Here is a 25,853-nt window from a genome sequence, read left to right on the forward strand (position 1 = left end):
TATTCTGTTGTTTTGTTCTTTGTGCATCTCTATGACCTCAGCTGTAACTCTGTTTCCCTCTAAGGCTAAGCTGGGTATTCAGGTTAATATCTACATTCACAGCATCATACCCCAATTTTTCAAGTTATTTCCAAAGTTATCCTGCTTAATATAAAGTACTGACACTAGCTGTGTCAGAAGTATTAATTACAACGAGCACAAATCCTGAGACCACTAAAATTATGCCAGTTGCTGCTAGCGCCACTTACTTTGTGGCAGATCTGAATTTTTGTATCCTTAAGTAGGTGACTTTTTTTTCCTGGGGTCTCATTTGAAGCACAGGAAATCTTGGCCATGGCTATAGCCATTCTGCGAGATTTTAATTCTGGTTTCATGTTTTTAATGGGAATGGCATACCTTAGGTCTTTCATAGTCAAATTTAGGTTGTGCGGGTTTTGTTTGTGTTTGGGGCTTTTTTAACCACGAGTAACTTCTCATAAATACATTTGGGGCCAATGTCTAATGCCTAACTGGGAGCAAGACAGAACAAGAAATGGCAGGACCTTACTTCAGGGAATCCAGCACATATTGAGGGAAAGCACTGTAGTCTGAAGTAGAGAGCACCACACTGGCCTCTTGCATGACCATGCAATTGTGGCATTTTTTTCGCTTACATGGATACAGCAGTACGGAAAGCACTTTATAACCAAGGGGGGGGGTGGGGGTGGTGAGTATATCAAGTTGGATTTCAGCCTTTCCCACTGGCTTTTTTCCTAACTACAATTAAGTACCTCATTTTTCCCGCATACCTTTACGTATATTACCTTCACTGCTATCTAGAGAACTGAATACTATAGGACTGAGAAATGGTTAACTCTCTTTTTTTAGTTATCCACTAGGTCTCCCTTGCAACGTACCAGTTAGTCCTCTGGAAAGGAGTTTGTAAATTAACAGCAGGGACTAATATTTTTTGAGGTCTGGTATATAGACCAACCACAGAAGTTTTGTACTATATTCCCTCTCAACCTACTAAAAATGCTGTTCCCATGGTAAGAGGCTGTATCGAAAATATTTTTGTAGTTGTAAATTTCTTTTCATTACTTGTGATACTCAGTTGGAAGATGGAAAACAGAACACCCTTCTCTGTTGATACACACTGTTTTATTTGATGAATTTAATGAGGCTTGAAATGAGTGTCATCTCCCTGCTGATCACCTGCCTTTGTTACCAACATTGTTTAGAGGAAATTGCGTTCTACATTGTTATAAAAGCACAATAAAAAGCAGGAGAATGATATCTAATGGTCCTGAATGACACATGATTTGGAGGTATTTGCAGTAACAAAATCCTCTTTTGCTCAGTAATGACACTTTGCGCTTGTATTGTCTCCTCAGTCCAAAGAAATAATTTCTTTAAAAACACCACCAAAGCAACATAAAAGCCTTAGGAGGGAGGTAAGTGGGGGATAATTATTCCCATATTTGAGATGTGAACATCAGGTGTATTTAAGGGACTCGTATATGTTTATATTCAACCAGCAGTGAGGCCAGGAACACAAACCAGCTGGTAGCTCCTGGGACCCTTCCTCTGCACTCAAGCCAAGCCAGACAAGGCTCATTCCAGCCACTGTATTTGAATTGCCCTGTTTCATCCCAGCTTTACTGGCCTCTTCCCAAACCCTGACAGACCCAAACCAGTCAGGCTGCTTCCTACCGGACTCGGATGCTGTAGCTCTCATCTCCCCCCTACCTTAGTGTGGTTCAGTGGTGAGCTGAGGGGTAGGAAAAATGACATGTGCAGTAGCGCAATCAGCCATGAGCAAAACAAGAGTCAGCCAAGTCCATTTTGTAAGGTGAGCATGTTTGGAAGAAAGAGCAAGGAACAGTCAGAGAAACAGGATATGTATCCGAACAGGCGTTTTTAAGGGGCTGAAGCAAGAACTACTCTACAGACACCTGGCTGAGATTTAACCAGCTGATGCAGCGTGCAATATCTGCTTGAAGAGGTGCCCAACTGCACTTGGCCAGCAGTCAGTGCAGAGGTTAGATCTCTGGGGGAAGGAGGGAAGCGGTGAAGCTGCCTGGCCTGGGTGGTGATGGCACCTGCTGGCTGCAGCTGAGAATGAACCTCGTCATCCGTGTGGCGAAAGATATAGTTAAGTAACACTTCAGTCCCAAAAGATGTCAAATTAAAATAAATGCAGGATTATAATTGTCGGTGGCGTACCATCATCTCAGGGTGAAGCACAGAGACTGGTCCAACAGTTTGTAACAACTTTATGTAGTTTCAGGTAAAATACAAACTGTCCCTTACCCAAATAGGAAGAGCAGCTTGTGAGACCTGCAGGATACTCTGTCTTCCTCCTGCCGTGGAGCTAAGAGGAGAAGCTGGATATTTCCTCCTTCCACACTGTGCCTTGTGTGGTGGGCGCTGATGAGAAATGGCTGATGTCTGTGTGTGTGTCACAGAGTCCCTTCTAGCATTGCTCAGGGCATTTTGTTGGCCAGTGAAAGGACCAATGGGACTATCCATCTCCATCCCAGCATGTCCTGCCTCACCTCTGCCTGGCTGGGAGGCTGCTTAAGCATGGAGCTGAAATTAAAAAGCCTGCAAGAGTTGGAGTGAGAAGTGGAAAATACCATTTTAGCCGTCATCTAAATAAGCAGATCTTTGTGAGGGTGACTCCTGTGCATGGTGTGGTAGTTGGCCTGTTAAACCAGAGAGCTATGTCTCCAAAAGTGGGGAGAGGACATCTCAGGTCACTGGTATTACCTGTTGCTTCTGAGATCAAGGTGTGCACACAGGATTGTGCTCATAATCAGAGAGACACCTGCTTTTCAGAGTGCCGGTTTGGACCCAAACAGTCCTGAAGTGGAGGATAGGAGGGAAAGGCTGATCTACAGTTTAGGTTTAAAAATGTGAAGCAGTTTTATTTTCAAGTCCAAGCTGCAGATCCAGATACTCTCTCCCTAATTATTTCAGAAATGTCTGAGCCTGTGATTTTGCTTTGTTGCCACTTCTACCTTTCCTCACCACTGTATGTATATTTCTCTTTTCTTTTTTTTTTCCTCCTCAGAGATGGTGAAATGTCTCCCAAATGCCAAACCAGCCCCCAAGGCTCAGCTAGTGTGTAGTAAAACAGGAGGCATAGAGAGCTGCTTCCTGTCGTGCCCGTCTAACACTCTTTTTGTTCCAGGTTTGTACAAAGCATTTTTCCTCCTAAGTCTAGAATGTGACTTGATGTTCTTTCTCTGCTAAAGTATTCATGATTCTTGCATTCAGTTTTTGTTACGGACCACTGTAAATGGGCAAAAACATCATTATAAATTAAATTGGGCCAGACATGCACATCATTAAATACAAGAAGAGCTGACTGTTAGTTACACTAGAGGTTTGGCCCTTCATTATTTAATTTGAGGTGCCGTTTGCAGGGGTGGGGAAATTGTAACAAAACCCCGAGATACACATCCACCTTAACCAGGTGCAAAAGAAAAATTGTAATGTATTGAATTGCTATATCAAAAGTGAGGGAAAAATGAATAGTTGATTTCAGTGAATTCCTGCTCATTTGTAGTAACATGTTTTTCAACTTGAGTAGAGTCCCCAGTGCCCATCCAGACATCTGCTTAAAATGATGAACTCTGCATCGTGGCCTGAAATACCCTGTAGCTGTGTGACTGAGCAGGAGCAGAAACTAATCCCAAAGCGGAGGGTGCCCCTGAGAAGGACTCAGCTTGGCAAGCACAGTCTGAAGTCAGGGGCAGGAGAGGACGGGTGGGACACGCTGGGAAATTTAATGCTGTGGCTGCCACAGCTCATGATGAAGCTCCCCTGACAGCCAGGGTAACCATAACCATAACATTTCCACCAGCCCAGCCAGGGGCACTGTGGAGCAAAAGGTGACCTACCAACAGCTCTGAACCTGGCTGGCTGTCTCATACAAAACGGATACAACTAAATCTGTCTCAGGAGGCTGTGTGGCAAAAAGGATCTCTCAGTATTAGTTGCTGCAGTTGATAGGTTTTAATAAATTTCACTGGTAATAGTTCATCTGAGTGTTATTTATAGAAACTCAGGCACTTCATCTCCTCTGCCCCCGCCTTGGTTGTATCACTTACTATAGGTAATTTTCATCTACACAGTTTTGCAGGGCAGGTGGAGTGGGGGGATCGATATTGCTTTTTCATATATGTTCTGGTTCTGACGCAGGATTGTTTTCCACAAGGGTGTCTACTTTTCATGTTAGTCCTGGCATTATGTGCGGTAGAGCTCTTCACACTTTATTTTCAGTTTAGCAGAGCTTACTGGAACCATGCATTTATCTCATTTGCATGCACCAATACACAGTTTTATCTGTGCAATACATAAACTCTGTTATGGTTCTAAGTATGTTATTTTTTGTTCCTGCCAATAAATTCTGTCAGAGTTTGAAGCTAAAATTATTATGAAAGTGCATAGTTTATTTTTTAAATTATAGAGATGATCAAAGCGCAAGGGCTTTGCCATGGACAAACAGAAAATATTTTCTACTTGTGCACCGTGGAATTATTTACAGCTAACCTCATGCCAAATTGTTTATAAAACATAACATTTCAGTGCTGGAAGGAACAAAATTTGTAGTTGACACGATGGAGCAGTAGACTTTGGCAAACTTTTTCAGCCATTGAAAATCCAAGTTCAGCACTTGAAATGTCTCCTTATTTAGCAGTATTAATAAATTTGTTCAAGCACCGAACATTAATGCTTTGGGTGATGAGGGGAGCGGATGCTTTGTGAGGCTGTTGCCACATGTGCTGACTCTGTGTTCTGCCCCGCAGATTCAGAGAACAGCTACACGCTGAGCTGTGGCGTTCCTGTCCAGCAAGGCAAGGCTCAGCAGAAACGCAACGCCACCCTGCCCAGCTGCGCAGGTAGGTGCTCTCCTGCTCGCCCAGGCCTTGGTGTCCAGGAGGTAGGTAATGGAGGTCCCCCAGACCATTTGGGAGGTGCAAGACATACAGCTCTTAAGTTACACAAGGCCAGAATTAAGGTAGCCTGTGTTTCATCATGCGCACACTCGCTTTTCTGCAGCCTCTCCTCGAGGGCTGGTGTGTGCTTAGTTGCCCTCCGGTGTGGCATCGTGTTGGTAGGTCAGTGTAGGAGCAGTGAAGGTTTGAGATATATTCAATAAGGACAAATATTTGGAATACTGTACTTTCTATAGTCCAGCAAGGCAAATTTCTTCTCCCAGACTTGGAAGTGAGCCAGGGTTGCCCAAGAGTAGCACAAGAGCAGAAGGCTACGGTGGGTTCCAGTCCTCACCTGCAAAGTCCTTCCTCAGGAGCATGGATCCTCCTACTGGGGATTCCCAATAAAAAGGTTATGAGACTTTTATGAGCACATACCGTGTTTCATTCATCTTGTTCTCAGAAATGGCTGGATTATTTTTGCAGAGAGATTTCAAAATATGTCTTAAAGCTGATACTCGGCATTAAAAAAAAGTTCAGCTCAAAATGGTTGAAGTCTGGCAAAATTAGAAGCAGCTGAAATGGCATCCATCAGTGGGAAGTGTCAGCCCACTGTATGTGTCATTACCTGCTGTACTTCTCTCCAATTTGCCAGTCCTCTAACCACATATTTCCTACATATTTGGGATGCGTTAGGAGGCACAATGCTGTGGAGCGAGGTAACACGGCAGCAGATGTGGCTGCCGTGTGACAGGGGCAGGCTACCTCTACGGTCCTAGTTCAGCAAGGAAAGCGGGACCCACGTTGCAGCCCAGCCTTTTCCACCATGGACTTTGTGAGGAAGTCAGTCAGCAGCTACGTTTTCTAAGCAGTGCATGGCTGTATAACAGCCTGTAAAGTCACAAGACGTAACTGGCTTGGATTTAAAGCTGAGGAATAAAACTTGCAAGCCATAGACCGCAGTCTAATAAAGATGTTTCCTTTGGATTGTTTTCAACTGCCAACAGCGTAGCTCCACTAAATTAATCTTATTCCTGGTTGGCATTAGCAAGAGCAGGACTACAGCCAAGTAACATGGGAAGTCACAGACAAAGAGTCAGGAAAAAAAAGGTAGGAATTAACCTTTTTCATAGTAAGAGACAAATTTACCCAAATTCCACCAAGATGTGCAGGCCTGCTGGAGGGGAAGTGTATGTGTAGAGCATCTGCGATACTAGCAAATTCATTGATCTTTATGAGCTGAAGAGTAAGTGCTTATGTGAAAAAATGAATTTATGGAAATGGATCGTCTTGCACAAGGTGTGTAACTCTTGGGCTGTCTCTTTTCTGTGTCGCAAGAAGGCTTTTGAGTCTGTTGTTAAAAATAAGTTCCAGACTTCATTTCATCTGCCTCACAAATGATAGCTTTTTTACTTTACATCAACAGATTCATTAGCCCCTCCAATCAAGCAGAAAGCTCGTTTTAAAATTAAAGATGCAAAGTGCCATTTACGGCCTCGCAGCAAAGAAAAAACAAAAGATTCTGGGAAGCAAGCTGTTTTAGGTATGTGGTTTCTTCTAACATGTAAACAGCATTCTAGTTTTTGGTTTGTTTGCTTGCTTGTTTGCATATTTTGTTTCACACTGCAGGCAGAAAAAAAATAATGGTTTTCATATTTGGATCAGAATTTAAGTTCAGGCCAAGGTTCACACTCTGACCGAACAGTGCCTCAGGTTTGGATCTGACAGTGCTGAAATGTCACCAGTCGCTTGGAAAAATCTTTGTTCAAAAGTGCATGAGTTTGGAATTAAGCTGATCCTTTTTCTGGCATTGGTAATGGCAGAAATATCCTGAGACAAAAAGCTATGACCAATCCAAAGTTACATGAAACAATGTCAGTTTGGTTTGGATTAGCTTTCCCAAATGAGGTTTATAAAAGAAAACAAAAGCTATTATTCATTTGCTTTATGCTGGATTAGTATCCCGTTGCAGCAGCAAAGGCAACCCTAAGCGGGAAAGTTATAATCAAAGTCTGATGTTACACAGCCTTAGATCTTTTGTTATGTTGGAGTGAGTAGTTATGATGTTCGAAAAAGTATTTAGAAGATTTAGACATAATTACCAAAAATCTGAAATTAAAGTCAAAGTAGTCAAATGTTTTTAAAACTCGGTATGACTAGGTATGGGCATTTATTATTAGTAGTTTTGAACATCGCTTTTAAAGTTGAACAAAAAAAGGTATTTTAAAAGTTATATGTATTTAACAGCTCTTCATGACGTTTATTTCTTGTCCTCCATCCCCTTGATATCATGACAGGGACAATTAAAGAGTGTTTGAGTGTTATTGCTGTGCATTTCCACAGCTTAAAATATTTCGAGTTAATTTAAATTTAATATTAACACAAAAATTTCCAGATTCTAATACACAGTGTTGGTGTAATTGCAACAGCTCATACTGTTGCTTAGAGCAATTTAGCAGCTTACAGCAAACATCTACTGGCGATATATTCTCTGTTGTGAATCTGTCTTACCACCACTTTTGTTAGCGAGTGTGGAATCATATCTGAGTCCTGAACAGAGAAAAAATAGCTATCCTAAAAAAATGCTAACAGTTTAAAGATTTAGAGTCATATTTTTTCTTTACCCTGAAATCTAGACATTTATCTCTCTAGTTTTCCAAGCATTGTCTTAAAACACGTCTCAGTTGTCAAGATGCTTACCTTGTCCTTATGTGTTGTCTTCTTTTAATAAGATGTGATTGTCAGACTAATTTTTAAAGTCATAGAAGTTGGGCATTTTGGTCCATACAGCCACCATGGGAATGTATTTCTTGGATCCATTTCCTTGTCCTTTGCTTGCTTTGCTTTGTGTTTGTTATGTCATCTGAACTTCTGGGTCTAAGAGTAAGATTGCATCATAAAATCACACACTTGGAATGAAATCTTTCTGGTGGCTTGGGTGCTAGAAATTTCTCCCTGACCTGGGAGGTCCATCGCCTATCACAAAAAGGATGTTTTTCACATTGATTTCTTTATGTAGGAAGAGGATGCTTTTGTGACCATGTCCTAACAGACTGTGGCCTTTCTCCTCAGAGGTTACACAGAACTGACAAGGACATTCAGTTCCTCTGGCTTGTGATAGGACAAGAGGAAACGGCCTCAAGTTGCTCCAGGGGAGCTTTAGGTTGGATATTAGGAAAAATTTATTCACTGAAAGGGTTTTCAAGCATTGGAACAGGCTGCCCGGGGAAATGGTTGAGTCACTATCCCTGGAGGTATTTCAAAGACCTGTAGGCATGGTGCTTAGGGACATGGTTTAGTGGTGGACTTGGTAGTGTTAGTTAAAGGTTGGACTCGATGATCTTAAGGGTCTTTTCCAACCTAAATTATTCTATGATTTCCCCTCAGATAAAGCCTTCCAATCTATTTTTATAACCTCCCAATCAAAGGCTTTTAAAGCCTTTGATATCTGCTGATTGTCATTGCTGAAAGAGGTGGAATACCAGCTGGTAGCTTCTAGAGGCCCAGGCCTGCCACTCTCATGAATTTGTGAAAATTGACTCTCTTGCTTTGTTCAACCGTCAAATGACTGTATATAGTATTGCTGATCTTAACTAATTTCTGTAAAGAGCTTTCTAATCCTTATGCATAAGAGACAGGCACTTATAGGCATTACAGGTACCACTGTGTAGCTGAGCATCACCACACTGTATTTTTGCCTCTGACATTCACTAGCAAAATGAGCAAACCCAAAATTGCACAGGTGTTTGACAACGCACGTGAAATGTTATGAAGCCTGTCATTGCATTCAGGATAACCCCGCTGAGGTATCACTTATTAGCCTGTCACTTGCCACTTTGCTACTTGATTTCTTTTCTATGTTGCCTCTCTTATGCAAAGGAGGTCAATTCCCTTGTACAGACAACTGCCAGGTGACCTTTGTGAATCTCAAATGCGATTCCTCCAAGAAAAAACGCCGAGGCCGCAAGTCACCATCGAAAGAAGTGTCCCATATCACTGCAGAGTTTGAAGTGGAGATGAAGTCAGAAGAAGTCTCAGGTTTGTGAAAGATCTGTCTGTGGGGAGAAATCAGAATTCAGTTCCTCGGTGTGTTGTTGAAATCTCTTTGATGCCATTTCATCAAACTGCCATGTAGACTTTTTAGTACAAGCCTCATTCAACAGCCTTTCCTATCTCAAAGTTTCAGAGATTTAACTGAAAGAAATCAGGTATGAAATTAAGACAAAGGAACAAAGATTGAACCTGCAGCAAAATTCCTTCAAAGCCTGGAGTTAAGTCACGTACTTTAATTTAGTCTAATTTCTTTAAACATCAGAAGTGCTCATTGATGCACAGAGAACATAAGGATTAGGTAGAAATTCTGCAAAAACAACGATAAAAAAACCCTCCAAAACATAAGTTGCTGAAACTTCAGCCTGAGAATCAAACATTTTTATCATACATTGGGAGAATTCATGTTTTCATAACAAACTTCAGGAAGAAAAAGAATTGCTTCAAGTTATTCATGAGATGGAGTATTATGCTATAAAATCCAGCCAAAGAAAATGTGGGCTGAATTCTCTAAACACGTCAGTCCTCAAAGGCAGGTTTCTTCACCCTGAGGGGTACCTCACTAGCCAAGTGATTCAAACAGTAATCGTGCCAGAAAGCACCTTTCTTTGTGTCACTCAGGTATTTTGGTTAGGGAAGTGGGAAGAATTCCTAATCAACCGAGTAAAGCACAGGCAGAGAAATTTCAGGAACAGTGGTGGCAGACGGAACACACATCTGGAAGTACAACACTGCTGCTTTCTGCAGCCCTCTCCCTGTGCATTCAGTATAACCAGATTTCTTAATCTTATCTTAAGAGATAAGATACCAGTACTCAGTGGGCATTTATAGGCCATGAAACTCAGTTTGATGGACCTCAGTGTACTATCTTGTCCCTTTAAACGGCCTGATTTTGAATACGGTGAGCTGCTTCTACAATTAGAAGAAGGAGAAGACAGTGAAGCAAACAGACAGAGGTGTTATAGGGCAGTGCAGGCTAAAGTTTTTGTTAAGCACCTCTTTTTAAACATGAATCTCAATTGCTTCTAGTTTTCTTATCATTTCCCATCTAGACACCTGTAACATGGACTGTGTTCGGAAAAGGATGGAGCAGAAGCTGCAAACTGCAATCAAAACATTGAGGAAATCTATTAATAAACAGCAATTTTACATTCAGTTTTCTGGGACAGAATATGAAGTGGCTCAGAAGCCAGCTAAAGCTACTGAGGGGCATGAAGCTTGCAGTACAGGGCAAGTGCTGCAGGATGGAAAATGCGGTAAGTTCCAACAACTCTACTCAGCCATATCCCTCAAAACGAGCAAATCCAAATTTAAGTTGTCTCTTGTGAGCCAGGCAGGAAGTCTCTGAAATAACAGATGATTTAGATCAATATTACTGAGCATATGTGCATGGGCCACTGATGGTTCCTAAGACTTTGAAGGGAGTTCATTAAATGATGGCAGGAAAACAGAAGCAGCATATATATGCGTACATTCCCATGCTGTCAGCTGGTATGTGTCAAGGCCTGCCACAAGGCAGTGTTGGCACTTAGTTCCCAGTGGCTCCCAGCATCTTATGAAAACATAATTACAATTCTGTAAAACAATAAAATGGTGTTTGCCTAGATGCTGTGTATTTAGTTTTACATCGCCTCTCTCACTCTGCTCACCACCAAATAATCCATGACCCATGGATATATTTAATTTATAACATTTAACACTCAAGAGGTCCAATAAAAAAAAACCCTGTAGAAATCTATTTTAACTTTATGTAAAATACCTAATTTCTTTAAGCCTTTTCTGATTTTATCAGGCTCTAGTGCTTCACTGGGGGCAAGGTGTTAGCGTAAACCTGTTGATGTCAGTTCTCAGCACTGCAAGCTTTCTAATCACTAAGGTCATCTTTTCAAAATCAGCATATCTGTTTTTCCAGCTTGTTTTAGACACCAAATGATCTACAAGCAAAAAGAAACAGTTAAGTGCAGATCTGATAGGTGCCTCTAATGAGTTGGTGCAGAGGCTGTTTTCATCACCTAGGAGTGATTTAGAAACTGTATGGCAAGACTGTTGCTATTAGTGTCTAGAAACTCATACATTTTAACTACCTACATCCAGCAGAGAAAAATGTTTAATGCAGTTATATATGCTTTGTTGCAGCAAGAAAAGCATGTGGATTCATATCTATATTTAAAACATTTTCCAGTTGGGGGATTTGAGTGTCAAGAAACATAAAATACTACGTGGGATACGTTGCCCTCAGAGAAATCTCTAGAACTGATCTCAGGCAATGGACTTTGTGTAGTCACCTTCCATAAAACCAACACATAAATGCACCTAGTGTAAACTAAAAATTCACATCACTTCCCATATGTTATGCACTACTGTCTTAATTAAACTGCGATACACTGTTTTAAGACTGCATCAGCTTTATTAAGAACATATGTCTGACAAACGCTTCGGTGCAGTACGGCGCCATTTAATGGCTTAAACAATAGAAGAAGGACCTTGCCCTGATGTAAATTGACCTAAACCGCAGTGGAGATGGGCCTGTTTACATCAGGTGAGGATCCTGGACTGACATATGTAAAACATATGCCAATATCATACTGGGGCCAAAGAGATCCATCTTCTCTCAATGTTTAATATAAAGGCAAATGATGTGATCAAAATGAAAGTCCTTATGTAAATTCCCCTTTTCTTTTCTCAGTTACCTGCAGCACGGGCACCTTTTATAGCGGAGAACATAATCAGTGCGTTCCTTGCTCACCAGGAACATACCAAGACACAGAAGGTCAACTTACCTGTGAGCCTTGCCCGAGTAACGATGGACAGGGAGTAGCGGGCGCCCGGAATGTGTCAGAATGTGGAGGCAAGTCTAATTTGATTATAAAAGGATTAGGTGTTGCCACACAGCCTGTGAGGCATGGAGTTAAAAAGAGGGGAGAGCCTTCCACACTTCTGTCTTGTAAAGGTAACAGAAGAAAACTCTGTGCACTTACAAGCAATACACAAAATGTTTTGGCTTTTTCCAACCACTGACATTGCCCACAAGAAGATGGGACCTGCTGCAGCAATGTGAGTTGTGGTATGGAAATGAGGAAGCCAAGCAAAGCGCTTTGCTTCAAGTCAGGTATGGAATCTGGGCATACCTCGACTTGTAAGGACTCGTCAGGTGCATTGTGAGCCAAAGGGATGGATTACTTTGGACTGGTATTGGTGAGTCTAATGAAACTGCTGAGTTAATGTTTTGCATGAGATGCAGTTTACCTGGCCTAATCGTCAGCAATCGTAATTTTGAGATAGTTACGCTGCAGGAATCTGTAACCTGACTCGGAGCTAATGAATACAAGTTTCAGTGCTGCTTGAATTCACTGTACCTTTTGGCAAGTGATGTAGCATCTCTGACTCAATTCTATGATATATAAATTAGATTATAATGGTGATAATACCTGGTTTCAGAAGAGAGCTGTGACGTTCAGTTTGTTAGTGCTTCTACTGTAACTGATCAAGATAAGGTTTTAAGATGCAACTGTTAATTATTTTCTTCACCTTATTTCGTTACAGATGAGCAAAATCTGGTTCATAGCAGATACATTATTTGACTTTGAAAAAAGTCTGTCCTATCTGCTACGTGAGTTCTAACTTTAAAACTCATCCATGTAATTTACATTAATGCTTTCTTCAAGGATATCTAGAGTGAACACACAACGAACGACACTTGACAAACTGCCGCATTTTCCCCATCCACTCTAATGTCTCCAGTCCAAACATATGGTGGATTTTGCTGATTTACTGTATGAAGGAACTATCACAGAAAAATTCTTGAAATGCATGTGCATCTTCATTATGTTGACTTATATTTAGCCAAAATCCAACAAGAATAGATAATCAAAATAAATCCTGAGTTTATAAAGGTTGAATATAGCATACTGCCCAAAGCAGCACAATGACTAGAGGAAAAAGACTGTTTTGTTTCAAGACTCGCATTTGAATTATTGATCTGCACAACAAGAAGAAACCCTTCTGATTATTTTTGCAGAGTGGATCTGTCTCAAAATGTTTGTTGTCAGATCACAACAGTCTGTTTTTCTGCTCGACTCTCCCCTTTTCTCTTTCTCTGAAAGTGGCACAAGGGAATATGCTTTGGACTTTCATAAACCTCCCTGTCACAGATTTTGTCAAATTCAGTGCGTGTCCATACGTACTGTGCCAGCATGTGTGATGAAACAGTGTATTTGGATGAACACGGAGTTTGTTAGAAATGTAGTCACCACCTGTAATCAATAGTATTTTTGCATCGTATCTTCTGAAGCAGTAATGCCTGTGTACTAACAAATCAGCTGTGACTGAAATCCTCACCCCTGCAGGTGAGGCACGTACAAGAAGTACGTAAGAGATTTTAAGTGCCTATTGTGTAGAACTCTGTGTTGTAGCTGCAAGTAAGGTGCTGTGATACTTAAGTTACATGCAATCCCTGTCGGTACAAGGCCAAAACACAATTAGGAGACCTAGTCATTTGGGGCATTTCTCAGGGAAATCACCTCAAATCGATTTGGTTGGCAATTTCAATACAGAAGGCAAGAAGGGAGCAAGTTAGCTCATTCTTATATACAGGTAAGATGAGTGCTGAAAGCATTGGGTATTTAGCAGTATTGAAACCCAACTGCATCGCTTCTCTAAAAGGATGTCTGGGAGCCGTGCTTCACAAGTACTTAATTTTCACACTAAAATCCAGATCCAAATCCACTTTTCATTAACTGCCTTCATATTAAAGTCCAGTGACCAGCTGGACCAGACCAGATGGGTCGGTTTTGCTACAAAAACAATAGCAGAATTGCCTTCATAATGTCATAATATTTCTCAGAGGTTTGTGTCACAACAGCCAGATTGTACAGTCATATTCCAGCCAGCTGGGATGGGAGTGCAACTAAATTCCAGAGATCCTTGTCCCACAGGTGTCCACAGGAGTTTGGCTTTTGTCAAAAAGGAGTTCATCCTGAGTGCCAGGTACCCAAGATACTGGTTGCCTACAACCTTTGCCAGCAAGTGTTAGGGCTCTTAAGAGACCCCAGCCCCACCTAGCACTCTCAGAACTTCCAGGTTTTCAAGCCAGTTGTTTCTGCCTGCTGTTCAGTTCTCAGGGAAGCTAAAATTACATAGTGTTGGGATTAGGCAACCTCAGGGAACACCTAACATCTCAAAGCGCTGGTCTCCCAGGCTGAGGTGGTGTGAAGATACGCATTAATGCCATAATCTTGAAAAACTTGACATCCTGATTCTCGGGTAGATTGTCAAGGAGTAAAGTACTCAAGCTAGCAAGAACCAAGCCAAAGCAAGAACAAACGCCTGTCAGAAATTGCCTGGAGAGCAAGTTTTGAAACTACCTTTTATCTGTCAGTAGACTCACTCACAAAGTGCTTGGCTTTAAACAAATGACCATTTTCTGGCAGAAGAGCTTCTGACAAGCACTAGTTTTCACAGCTACTTGAAAAGCTGCCGGTGCCAGCTCTTCCCACAGACAGGGTGCTGGACTTGTCCCACCCAGTCTGGTAAATCCTATGATCGACTGTTTCTGTATCTATACAGTGGAGATATGAAGAAAAAAAAAAACTGCTTGCTTCATAGATATGGTGCAAAGTTGCGCTTTTTCCTACAAGTGCTTTGAAATTCTCAGATTAAAGAATTGGTGAAAGTACAAATATTCAAACATCTTAATAGAGCCCTTAACAAACAGACACATAGGCAGCAAAGAGCTTATTAAGAAACTAGTTGTATTTACTGGTGGTGTTTTTAGGAAGCAGTTACAGGAACAATACAAAATCAGCAGGTAAGATTAGAATTTGGTCTGCAGCTGGCTTGATTTCATACGTTAAAGTTACCGGAAAGATTGCTAACTACTAGTGGGTTTTACATTTTGTCCAGAAAAGTCGGCTCACTAATATAGAAGATCATTTTCAATTTCTAGGGCAGTGTTCTCCTGGGCACTATTCTTCGGATGGTTTTAAACCGTGTAGAGTCTGTCCTCTTGGTACATACCAGCCTGAACCAGGAAGGACCCTCTGCTTCCCCTGTGGCGGTGGGCTTGTGACCAAGTATGAAGGTGCTGTTTCCTTTCAAGACTGCGAAACCAAAGGTGAATTTCAAATCTTTCCACAGTTCATATTCCTGCTGCTTGCCCTTTTGTTTGTAAGCTTCAATGCCAAGGGGCTTTGAAAGGCTCCAAAACAAACGTGGTCACTGCACGTAGAAACATGGTGTGTGATTAAATTAAATGGTCAGGAAATCTGTAAACTGGGAAAGATCTTCCGAGGTCATGGAGACTGAACAGGCTTTATGGTTTACTTTGGAATTTACCACGGGCAGGTACGGAGTCAGTGCTGCAACTGGTAAGTGAGGCAGCCCCACTGCATGGCAAGGAATAAGACAAACTTGCATTAGATAATGCTTTAGCCTTCACGTCCTGTATATTTTTATTTACCGAGTTAGAAAAAGTAAACACTGCAGAACTTACACAAAGTTAAGGATTGATTGTTAATGGGGTAGGCAGAAACTGTAAGCACGCAACACGTTGCGCGTTCCATAATGTCAACTTCCAGTGGAACCAAATGCCCAAATGGATTTTGGTTTAGTTGCTGGAACGACATGCTGGCCCTGGCAAACTGACACTAATGGAAACATCTCTCCTGCTATTGTGAAAGGCGTTTTTCTTGTTGAGGCAGATATGTATCAGCCTCCATGTATTACAAACTTATTGGAAACCACTGCGTTAAATGCAGTAAGAGACATTTAGCCCATGTTACTAGTTTGTAAGGGTTTAGCTCTAGTCTTTGGAACCTAATTCTAGTTAGAAGGTCCTTTGGAATAGGAAAAACAGGGAGCTGGTGTCTTTTTTACCTTTTGTGGCCGAATAAGTACATTGCAGAATGGGAATCATGAGGTATGTCCAGGGTCGAGGGGAGTTCTCTCTGCACTGAAGATTGCTACTTTCTGAAAATAACCCACCTCATACCTTACAGTTCATTGTTCTCCTGGACACTACTACAACTCCACAACACACAGATGTATCCGATGCCCCGTGGGAACATACCAGCCTGAGTTTGGTCAAAACTACTGCATCACCTGCCCTGGGAATACAAGCACAGATTTTGATGGCTCCACTAATGTTACGCACTGCAAAAGTAAGTTGCGTTTTTATTTGTTGTGAGATGAAGCATATCTTCGGATCTGAACTGCAACTTGAAGGTTCCATCTGTCAGGCTGGACTTCAGTTCTGTATTTCCTAGTTAGCATATATTTACTGCCAGAGGGAGGAGTGAAAATTGGGAAAACAGAGGAAAAAAACCTGTAAAAGTACCACTTGATGGATATGATTGTTTTGGCTTTAATGTAATTTGGCCGAGTGCCAGCTCCAAGTTAAACTATAGAGCTTCTGGTTTCCCAGGTCCTGTAAGTTGTCTTGCAGTGATGCGTACTCCTCCATGTCTCTGGAGAGCAGAGTAACTGCCATTCTTCTACATATCATCTTCTACGTATCTTCTGTCAGAGTAACTGCCATTTTATAATAATTATAAATACTAGGAGATATGGTCGTGCGTACTGCAATTGCCAGGTTATCGCTCGTGACACTGAAATCTTCTTATAGGCTTTTTTGCAGCACTCTGCCTCCTGTCTTCAGTTGCCATTTTAAATATCCCCAAGGATTCCAGTGCAGTTTTATTTGATCTTTTGTGAATGACTGATTCTTTTAGGCAAGGAATTTTTTCATCTCTAGCATGCTAATTTAAGATAATGTCTCTATAATAATGTCATCTAAACTAACTATTCATGTGCAAGTCTGTCGTAAGTTTTTGTTCTGATTATGTGCCATGTCTCTTTGAAGCCCTTCATCATTTCTAATTAGATATTTGTAAGGAATTTGAAGGCTTGGATTAAGGAAAATATTTATACATATATGTAGTTTTATGTGGGTGAGTAGGCCTGGAGAGATCAAGCATAAGTAACTTACTGGATCAGGCGTCTGTGCCAAATTCAATAGGAGTTTTGAAAACTCAGAAAGTAAAACTGATCCGTCAGTGGAGATTCTGTATTAACAGGTTTAATCTAAGCTAAAGCAAGGCAGATCTGTAATCAAGATAAGGTTGGCTGTTAGGATCAGCACACTCGTTCAGCTAAATCGGGTTAAAAACCAAGTGAAGTTAAGCCAGAATACCTTCCGCGTGTCAGCATGGTCTCAGTGGTAAGCACTGTGTGAGAACCTCCACAATGGCATCATGTTTACTTACCTGTGTTCGTTTCTTAATCAAATGTTAAAGCAGCCTGAATGAAGCATTGAATCAGTTTATACACCAGAGATGAAAGTTTTGCAAATCAGTGGAAGCAGCCCTGCAGATCAAGTATTCCTTTAAAGGCTTTCCATGCTAAACAAAGAGGCAGCTGGAGAATGTGAGCATTTCTAAAGCCACAAGGAAGAGTTTAGACTTGCTCTTGACAGATCTAGAAAAACACTTCAAATTAGCTAATCGGCTAACACAAATGCTAATTTATGTTTTTCCACAGACCAGCACTGTGGAGGAGAACTTGGGGATTATACTGGCTACATTGAATCGCCCAACTATCCTGGAGACTACCCAGCTAACGTTGAATGCATTTGGAATATAAATCCACCCCCAAAGAGGAGAATACTCATCGTAGTACCTGAGATATTCCTCCCAATTGAAGATGAATGCGGTGATGTTTTAGTAATGAGAAAAAGTGGTAAGTTGCCAGGCATGGGTTATATAAATATTTATTGCAAACCAACTGAGTGGAAAGTTCATATTGAAGGGACAACTGTCTTCATCTATCCGGTGTTTTTAAAAGGATTGTTGAATGAACTGGCACAGCAAGTTAAAACAGAACACTGTACCAATAACAATTAACAGAGTGATATTAATTATTCAAGTGGCTGGGCTGAATCACAAAGCAGTTAATGGGCTTCTGTCTGGCTCAATTATCATGTGGGATAAATCACTACCACTCTAGAAGTCAACAAATCTGTGCTACGTTATATCGGGAGAGCTATCTCCTGTCATCTGTACAACTTGGGCTGTCACTTACCCTTTGCAAGTATATATACGCTGCAGTTATTGCTACATCTGTGCAGTGGCACAGGCTGGTACACCTGACACCCTCAAGAAATCCAAATTTTCCCAATTTTATGTGGAGTGGGGGTTGCATTGTATCTTTGATTATTAAGACATTCAACAACAACTGAAGTTAAGACAGATGCCTTCCTTCTTCAGTCCTGTGTAGGCACCCGGATTGTGGTGATCTGTTGCTAAATTTCCAAGGAGCACCAGACCTAAAAGGCAATTGTTTATATGGAGGTTTGCTTTAAACAGCGTATTTTACTTGTTAAAACAGTGTATTTTATTTGCTAAAACAATTTTCACAACTTTTTATCCTTGAGGGCTTGTGTTGTCATCTCTATATATCAGACTAGTACGAGAAACCTCCTCACTGCAGATGAAAAGAAATTATATCTGTCCAGGTCAGCTTTTTAAAAGCAAAGCCCTTACTGTAGCAAAACAAATCAGTTTTCCTTCTAATCCCAAACCGTGGTTCCAACAGTGAGTAAAGCCAGGCACATCACGGAAAAGTTTGACTTCCACTTCAGTACCAATAACAGTACCAAAACAACACTGGAAAACGAAGGGGGTTCTTCAGAGTCGTGCTTTGTGATCACTATGTTTGGCATCATAAGAGTAGGTCTTACAAATATTTATCATAGTTCATGTAAGGTCAGCTGCTAACATTACTGTGGAAAAAAATGATGGCAGTTCCAGAGTTACAGTTAGATCCACGTTTTTGCACTTCAACAATCCAAATCCCATTCAATTCAAAAGGTCCCTTTTTGCTAACATTGGTGAAAGTTGGATCAGCCCTAGCAACTTTGGATTTTAGGTTACGCTTCTTATTTTCCCTAATTATGCTGTGGCTATGGAGTGGGTTTTTTGAACTAGGTAAGAAGCTATTTTTTCCTTTTGTTTGAAATTCATGTCAACTTACAGGAGCCTCATGATACGTCCATAATGATTTGAAGACATCCTGCACGCTCCATCTGTTACTTATGTTAGGGGCAAATGGGGGTCTTTGTGTTTCCCAGCTATTAGCTCTGTTTCAATGTTGATTAATGACATTTTCTTTTCAAACCTACAACCAGGTATTTTGCATTGGGAATTACTGGTCCTTTATGGTCCCAGTAAGAAAGGCACTTAGACTCTGTAAAGTATCATTTTAAATGCTATTTATTAGAGCTGTCATTATAAGGAGAGAATGGTATAGATAATCTCACATCCCTTCAGATGGTGGGAACAATAGGCAGTGGAGCACTGAACGGGCCCCTGATCCACACACAGCATGCTGGGCAGACCCTGTCCGTAGAAGGGATTTTGCCCTTTCAGTCATTTGAGCTATTACAGGATTTTCTTATGAGGAAACAACTCTATGTATCATTTTTACCGTCGAAGAAAAACAACGTGCTCATGAGCACATCTTGCTGCACTTTTAGATAAAGTCAAGGCCACACAGTAGCATAATCACCAGTAGCAAGTGGGAGCTGCCTGCAAATTCCTCTTGTTACAGTGAGCTGGCTGAGGTTGTCCTGCAGCACAACACTGGCCTGAAGGCCACGCTGGCCACGCAGCACAGCACGGGCATGGCCGTACCTGGGCTAACTGTTTTGTGGATCCTTAACTCCTTGGTGTGCAATGCTGTTTTGGTCAGAATCACTACACCAGGCTATTACATTCTGAAAAGTGGTTTATTGCTCTCAGATGAACTCCCAAAACTGGACATGTAAGGAGCTGGTTACCACGCCTGCCTGGGGCGCAGCTTGTTCTTACCTATGAGGGCCCAGTATATGGGAACCTTGGAATTCAGTGCTAGAGTAGTACACAAAGTAAGTAATATTGATCGTAATTTTATAAATGTCAAAAATTATCTCTGGCACCTCACTGCATACTTAAACTTCTTGCTGTGGGACAGAGGGGTTCTCACTACCTTTGTGGAAAAACTTACTTCTCCTAATAAACAGATAAAGACTATGTCCCTTCTATCACAAAAAAACTTCTGCTTGCAGGAATACTTCAGCTGAGAAGTGTCTTATCAATTTGTCATTCCTGATCTCTAGATCAGGAACGGTGCAAAATGTTATTTTATAAAGAACGTTTCTTAGAACATTTCTTTATTTAACCTTCTTTCTAGCTTCTCCTACTTCAATTACTACATACGAAACATGTCAGACTTACGAGAGACCTATTGCATTTACCTCAAGATCAAGGAAGCTCTGGATTCAGTTCAAGTCAAATGAAGGAAACAGTGGCAAAGGATTTCAGGTCCCCTACGTGACTTACGATGGTGAGAACGGGATTGTTTTCCATCGTTGTGTTATATCTGAATTACAGAAAATTGTCCTTTAGAGTCTCTCTTACGCTGATTACAGGGAGAGAAGAATGAAGGAAAACTTGATGTAACTCATTTTTAGTCCTGTGAATTACTTTAAAACCAGTTGCAAAGACTTTGAAATAATACCTAATTTTATTTTTATTACTTTTTCTAATACTGTAAGGATGGACAGCAAATTACACAGAATTCTTTAAACTTAATCCTTATCCCACTGAATTCAACAAGACTCTTTTAATTGGCATTTATCATATGCATAATGAGAATACCATTAATTGCTGTGCATTTTAGGAAGCCCCTTCATCAAGTGCTACTGGTAGCTCACACAATTTTGAAAAGTATAAATTAATAAAATCACAAGTCCAACAGAGGAAAAACAATGATGCAAAAAGAAATACCCTTTCAGTAACCACTTCCATAAATCCACATTTTAAGAGAGTCTGGCTTGTCATATGCATTATGCATGAAACCGTACATTTTGGACTTTGGATGATTTCTGTTTTGATGAAACAAAGACTTTTCTGTGATACCTTTGGCAGCTGTTAGTCCATCTCTTTTCCAAACACCAATGCAATTTTGTGAATGATGAGAAAATCTGTATTAAGCTGGTCATTCAGGAATCAAAACAAGAGCTGTTCTCGGGGCAGAAAACGAGGATCTGTTCCTGGCTGTGCTGCTGACTTCACATATAACCTTTGACAGTTATTTGATATCCCTGGTCTTCTTTCTTCATCTCTAGGATGCAGATAATAAATCGTTATTATCTGGAGGCAGTAGTTTTCTGGGGCTAAGTTAGTATTTATACAGATAATTCAAAATTACTGGTCTAAAGCAGTACCAAATTTTTTAATGTGATTAAATTAGATTAGATTACAACAGCTCGAGAGACACTGAACAATTAACTGGACGCTAAATTTCTCAGCTCTGTCTTGAAGAGAAGGTCTAGCTAATGTCTGGCTATTAACCTCCCAAAGGATGTCACAAAAAGTCACTCGACTGATCTTTATTTTTCAGAGGATTACCAACAGCTAATAGAAGACATTGTTCGAGATGGACGATTATATGCATCAGAAAATCATCAAGAAATTCTAAAGGTAAGAAAATGGTGCTTTATCTGAGGCTAACCAAGAACTTTTACTAAATATTTGCCCAAGATAGTTCTCATTACCCTGATAGGGTCATAATATTTAAACTGCAAGGGTGGCTCCAACTTAAATTCTCTGTCTTCTGAGGTTTATGCTGGTATTTGGAGTAGCACAAAATCAGTAGCTCCGTTGGGCTGAGCACGTGCGTACATCCTTGGCTGAATCAGGAACTAAATGAAATGTATGCTAACATGATTGTCTGCTAGAAAAATTAGTTAACCAAGAATGAAGAAGCTATTGCTTGAAGAGCCTTCTTCAGCCTCGGTCTGGCATGTGTTTAAATGAGTCATTAAGTTAGAATTTCCTGTGCATTAAAAAATGTATTTACCTAAATCACTGTCCTGCCTCAACAAGACACAACCATAATGTAGCATTGTAAGGTGTCCGTGAAATGGTTTTCCAAAGGCACAAGCAACACATTGGAGAGAATTGTGGAGGAAGGCTGGTGGGCTGCCATCTGTAATGACTAACTAATTAAAACTGAAAAAAGGCTGTTCAGAAGGCAAAATTCAGCCTTGTAAATGTACGGCTTGGAAGGACGGGAACTGATTAACAGCCACCTCCCCTGGCCATCCCTGCCCCAGCCCTGCCAGTGTTCTCTCACTAGAGCTTTGAGGTTGCTCGCGTCCCAGCTGCAGTGTATACGGTCATGCGCAGGCGCAGATGAACCTCTGAATCAAGACTTTACCAAGGTACAGGAGAAGGTCCTTAAAGAGCTCAGCAGCACTTAAGACCAGCCTTCTCTCTTGTTTATGGAGGGAAGGCCCTGGACAACAGCATGAAACAGGCTGGAAGGGCAGTCAGAGGCAGTGTGCAGTTCTAATGCCGAACTTCTGCAGCTGGTTTGTGGTTAACCCAGCTGCCACCCTCTCAGCTCAGGACCTTCCAGGAATGCTAATTGCAAAAAAATGTCCGGCACAGTAGAAAGATTCATCAGTATAAAACTCCACAGCAACACGGAGCAGTTTCCTCACAGTGCTTTACCCAGAATCAAGTTTTGCAAAAAAAACATGGTAGTTGTTCGTTAAATTTGAAAGCTGTGCAGACACTAAATCCAAACCCTATTTTTATCTAATATATGTGTTGTCTCCCATAGGACAAGAAACTGATTAAAGCTCTCTTTGATGTACTGGCACACCCACAGAACTATTTCAAGTACACAGCACAAGAATCAAAGGAGATGTTTCCCAGATCATTTATAAAGCTACTGCGATCAAAAGTTTCCAGATTTCTACGACCATACAAATAGTCTACTGGTATTCAATTTTTGGTTACTTCGCATTCCTGTCAAATATTGTCTTTTCTCCATAGTAGAAACATTTGCTAATTTGAAGGCTCTTTTTTGCAGTCTTTGTTTTCAATTGTATATTGACGAATACCTATAATGTTTTATAATCCTTAAAAGCCAATGTTCTGAATGGGATTTTTACTAGAAAAAAAACCTGTGCATCCTTGAGTGCATCTAGTTGAAGATCCAAATTTGTGTCTGCACTAGTGTATCTTCACTTTCCATTTGAAATTACATTATGTAGAAAATATTTTCTAGCTTTTTATTTTTCATCCACAATAACTTTCATCAAGGCAAAGAAGGAATCTATTCCAATCTGATTAAACTACCTGCAGATAAGTTCTGTTGTAGAAAGAAGTATGTAGTATAAATAATATTTGGATTTTGAATTGCACTTGAAGTTTATATTTGAATCTTTAGAAGAAAACAAAACAATCTAAATTTTGCTATTTCTCATTCGTGGCTTAGTGGAACCTCTGTCCCAGTAGAAATCAAAAGAGACAAAAAGAAGAAAGAAAAAAAAAAGAAATGGATGTATAATTTTGGTTTATGAATCACATAAGATTGAGTCCCATGCCCTAATGTCCTAATGTTTTTATCTGTCCTCTTCTAAACGTCTTCAGAGGTTTGCCACTGTCAGTGACTTCATTGAAACAGATTTAGCTCTGGATTTCCATTGGTCCCTTTGAAGGCATTTACTGTAGGATAGGTGAGAAATGAACAACAACAGTAGTAGTCTGTTTTTCTTTCCGTTTTAGAGCATCTAATTAAGTACAATATATAAATATATAAATATATACTTCTATTTGTGGGTGCATTAGTAATGTTATCTTTAGTTACTGTAAATATTATTCATGCTTAAATCTCTACTCCCACACACCCTCTTTACTCATATCTATTTGTAACTTTGCTTAGATGATTAAATGACTTCTCCAAGTGCTTGTCACTTCCGTTAACACCAAACTGAAGCCTTTTGAAGTTTTATAATACAGGATAATGGTTTACTCTGGGACAATCTCCTTCAACATACGTTATTCCAGGAAAAATAACATCCGTTAAGATGCAGCTGCTGAGGGTCAGCTATTGCGTCTTCTTTGGGCACCTCTCACACACAGACCAACAGAGTTACCCCTGAGGACGACACACATGAGAGGAGCTCACCAAGGAAGAATTTTTGTTGGATCTGCCATCTCTAAACCGCTGGGAACATACCTGTGTCACGGGCCCAGACTCTAAGGGGTGTGAGGGGGTGAACAGGACAGTTCAGCAGCGCAGCTAGATGACTTGGAGGGCAGGCTCTGCAGTCTTCAGAGACCCGGTGCTCCCTTTTATCACGAGTTTGCAACCGCAGTGCCCATCAGCCACAGGGACTGTTGCAGACTGTATGGTCTGCAAGAGCGCCTTAGCCTCATGGTCAGGCCTTCATCACAGAGCGACAGGTACTGGTGGGTTAAGATGATGATAAATCCTGTGTTTCCTGCTTTTTCCTGGCACAGGAGCTGATTTCAAGGAGAAAGTAGACATTTTTATTAGTATTTCAGTCTCTTTACTTTTAAGTCCCTTCCACTTGTATATCATTCTCCCTTTTGATCCTACAAGTCTATTATATTGAGAAATTACCTATCACACCCACATCCTTTCAGAAAAAGACTAACATACAGTTTTCCTTCACTGCATCTTTCTTGCATATCTACCCTGTAGTTTACCATACCCTTGGATGCTCTCAAAGACATACATTAAGAGTGGTTATGGTTAACTTCTTACACTTTTTTTTGTCTTTGACCAAGTACTGTTTAAATTTGCAAAGTTGTTTTTGTTGGCTACAAGTGGTTGAATATCCCATTTCTATGAGACAACTTAAGTGTTTTGTTGAGTTTTTCTGCTTAGCCATCTTTTAATTTTGCTTGCCTTCTTTCCTTTCCTGTTGAAGAGTATAATTTTTTTCTTTCTATGCCTGAACAGTTTCAATTTAGGGTCTAACAGCTCATATTTTTCACTCATGGATCTTAGGTCTTTGACAAGCTTTCTCTTTAATATATATATTTATATATTAACTCTCATTTCAAAATGTAAAATTTCCATAAAAGTCATTTTTAAAGGCTGTTAAACCTAACTTTTTTGAGGATGTTGAAACTACTTTTATTAAATATTCATTATGGGTTACTAAAGGTGGACATTTGAAGGAGAACATAGCATCAGTCCTAGATTCAGTGCATGCCTGAAACGAAAAGTTACATGTATTTTTTCCTTAACAGGAGTTATTTATAGAAAGAAATTAAACCTTAAAAAAGCAAAAATCTTTTTAGGTACTCAGTCATGTATAAGTGTATAGCTAAAAAACTACTTCAGCCAAACAGTATTTCGAAGTCTGATAGGTTATCCAGAATGATTAGAACGGGTCAGGATTGCAGCCATCCTACTGAAAGATATGAAGAATAAGATATGAACGACATGGAGAAAAATAACTTCCTTGTTTGCTGAACAATTTACAGTGATCTCTAGTATTTCAAATTTTAGTAAGCAAACTTTGGGACCCGATGCTGTGCTGTGAGTTTAGGAAAATCCTTGCTAAAATTTTTGCTTAACAACCCACGTGTTTGGATGTAATACCACTGTACAACACCGGTGTTAAGCAGGACAAACCTTGTTCCACTCTGGAACAGGGCTGAAAGTAATTGCCTTACGAGTCCAGAAACTACTGTCAGCACCATAACATTTTGCAGGTTCTTAGCTACATGGGGAATCCCGTGCCAGATTGCAACTGCAAGAGGGACGTGTTCCAGTTGTGACCACTGTCAATGGGACCTCGGTACAGCTGTGAGAGGTGAATACAAGAGGGACTGGCTGCATTTAGCTCTGTTGCAACTTGCTGTGATTTACAACCACGTTAAGCAAAAACAGGGATTTGTCTAGTTCATCCTGACAGACAACCTGAGACAGGGCGCTCAGAGACTTCTGTAGCAAATGTAGACTTCGTGTTGCTGTAAGCAGCAAAAGAAAGAGAATAATTTGGCCTTCAAAAGT

At 40.6% G+C, this 25,853-nt stretch overlaps 1 protein-coding gene across 4 annotated transcripts in view; it reads left to right on the forward strand.

Annotated features, from left to right (window-relative positions):
- Positions 1 to 23,322, forward strand: part of SCUBE1 (signal peptide, CUB domain and EGF like domain containing 1) — a 211,992-nt gene extending 188,670 nt beyond the window's left edge. For 2 of the 4 annotated variants that reach the window (XM_074591049.1, XM_074591068.1), the window contains 12 exons: positions 3,056 to 3,175; positions 4,797 to 4,889; positions 6,352 to 6,468; positions 8,805 to 8,963; positions 10,028 to 10,231; positions 11,662 to 11,823; positions 14,920 to 15,087; positions 15,971 to 16,132; positions 17,511 to 17,708; positions 20,199 to 20,351; positions 21,411 to 21,490; positions 22,638 to 23,322. In XM_074591049.1, coding sequence (XP_074447150.1) covers positions 3,056 to 3,175; positions 4,797 to 4,889; positions 6,352 to 6,468; positions 8,805 to 8,963; positions 10,028 to 10,231; positions 11,662 to 11,823; positions 14,920 to 15,087; positions 15,971 to 16,132; positions 17,511 to 17,708; positions 20,199 to 20,351; positions 21,411 to 21,490; positions 22,638 to 22,790 — 1,769 coding nt within the window. In that variant the 3' untranslated portion in view covers positions 22,791 to 23,322. The remainder of the gene's footprint in view (positions 1 to 3,055; positions 3,176 to 4,796; positions 4,890 to 6,351; positions 6,469 to 8,804; positions 8,964 to 10,027; positions 10,232 to 11,661; positions 11,824 to 14,919; positions 15,088 to 15,970; positions 16,133 to 17,510; positions 17,709 to 20,198; positions 20,352 to 21,410; positions 21,491 to 22,637) is intronic. The other 2 variants (XM_074591060.1, XM_074591078.1) reach the window with 1 other exon arrangement.
- The last annotated feature ends 2,531 nt before the right edge of the window (positions 23,323 to 25,853 follow it).

The sequence above is a fragment of the Larus michahellis genome, chromosome 1 (assembly GCF_964199755.1).
Source record: "Larus michahellis chromosome 1, bLarMic1.1, whole genome shotgun sequence".
Classification (NCBI taxonomy): Eukaryota; Metazoa; Chordata; class Aves; order Charadriiformes; family Laridae; genus Larus; species Larus michahellis.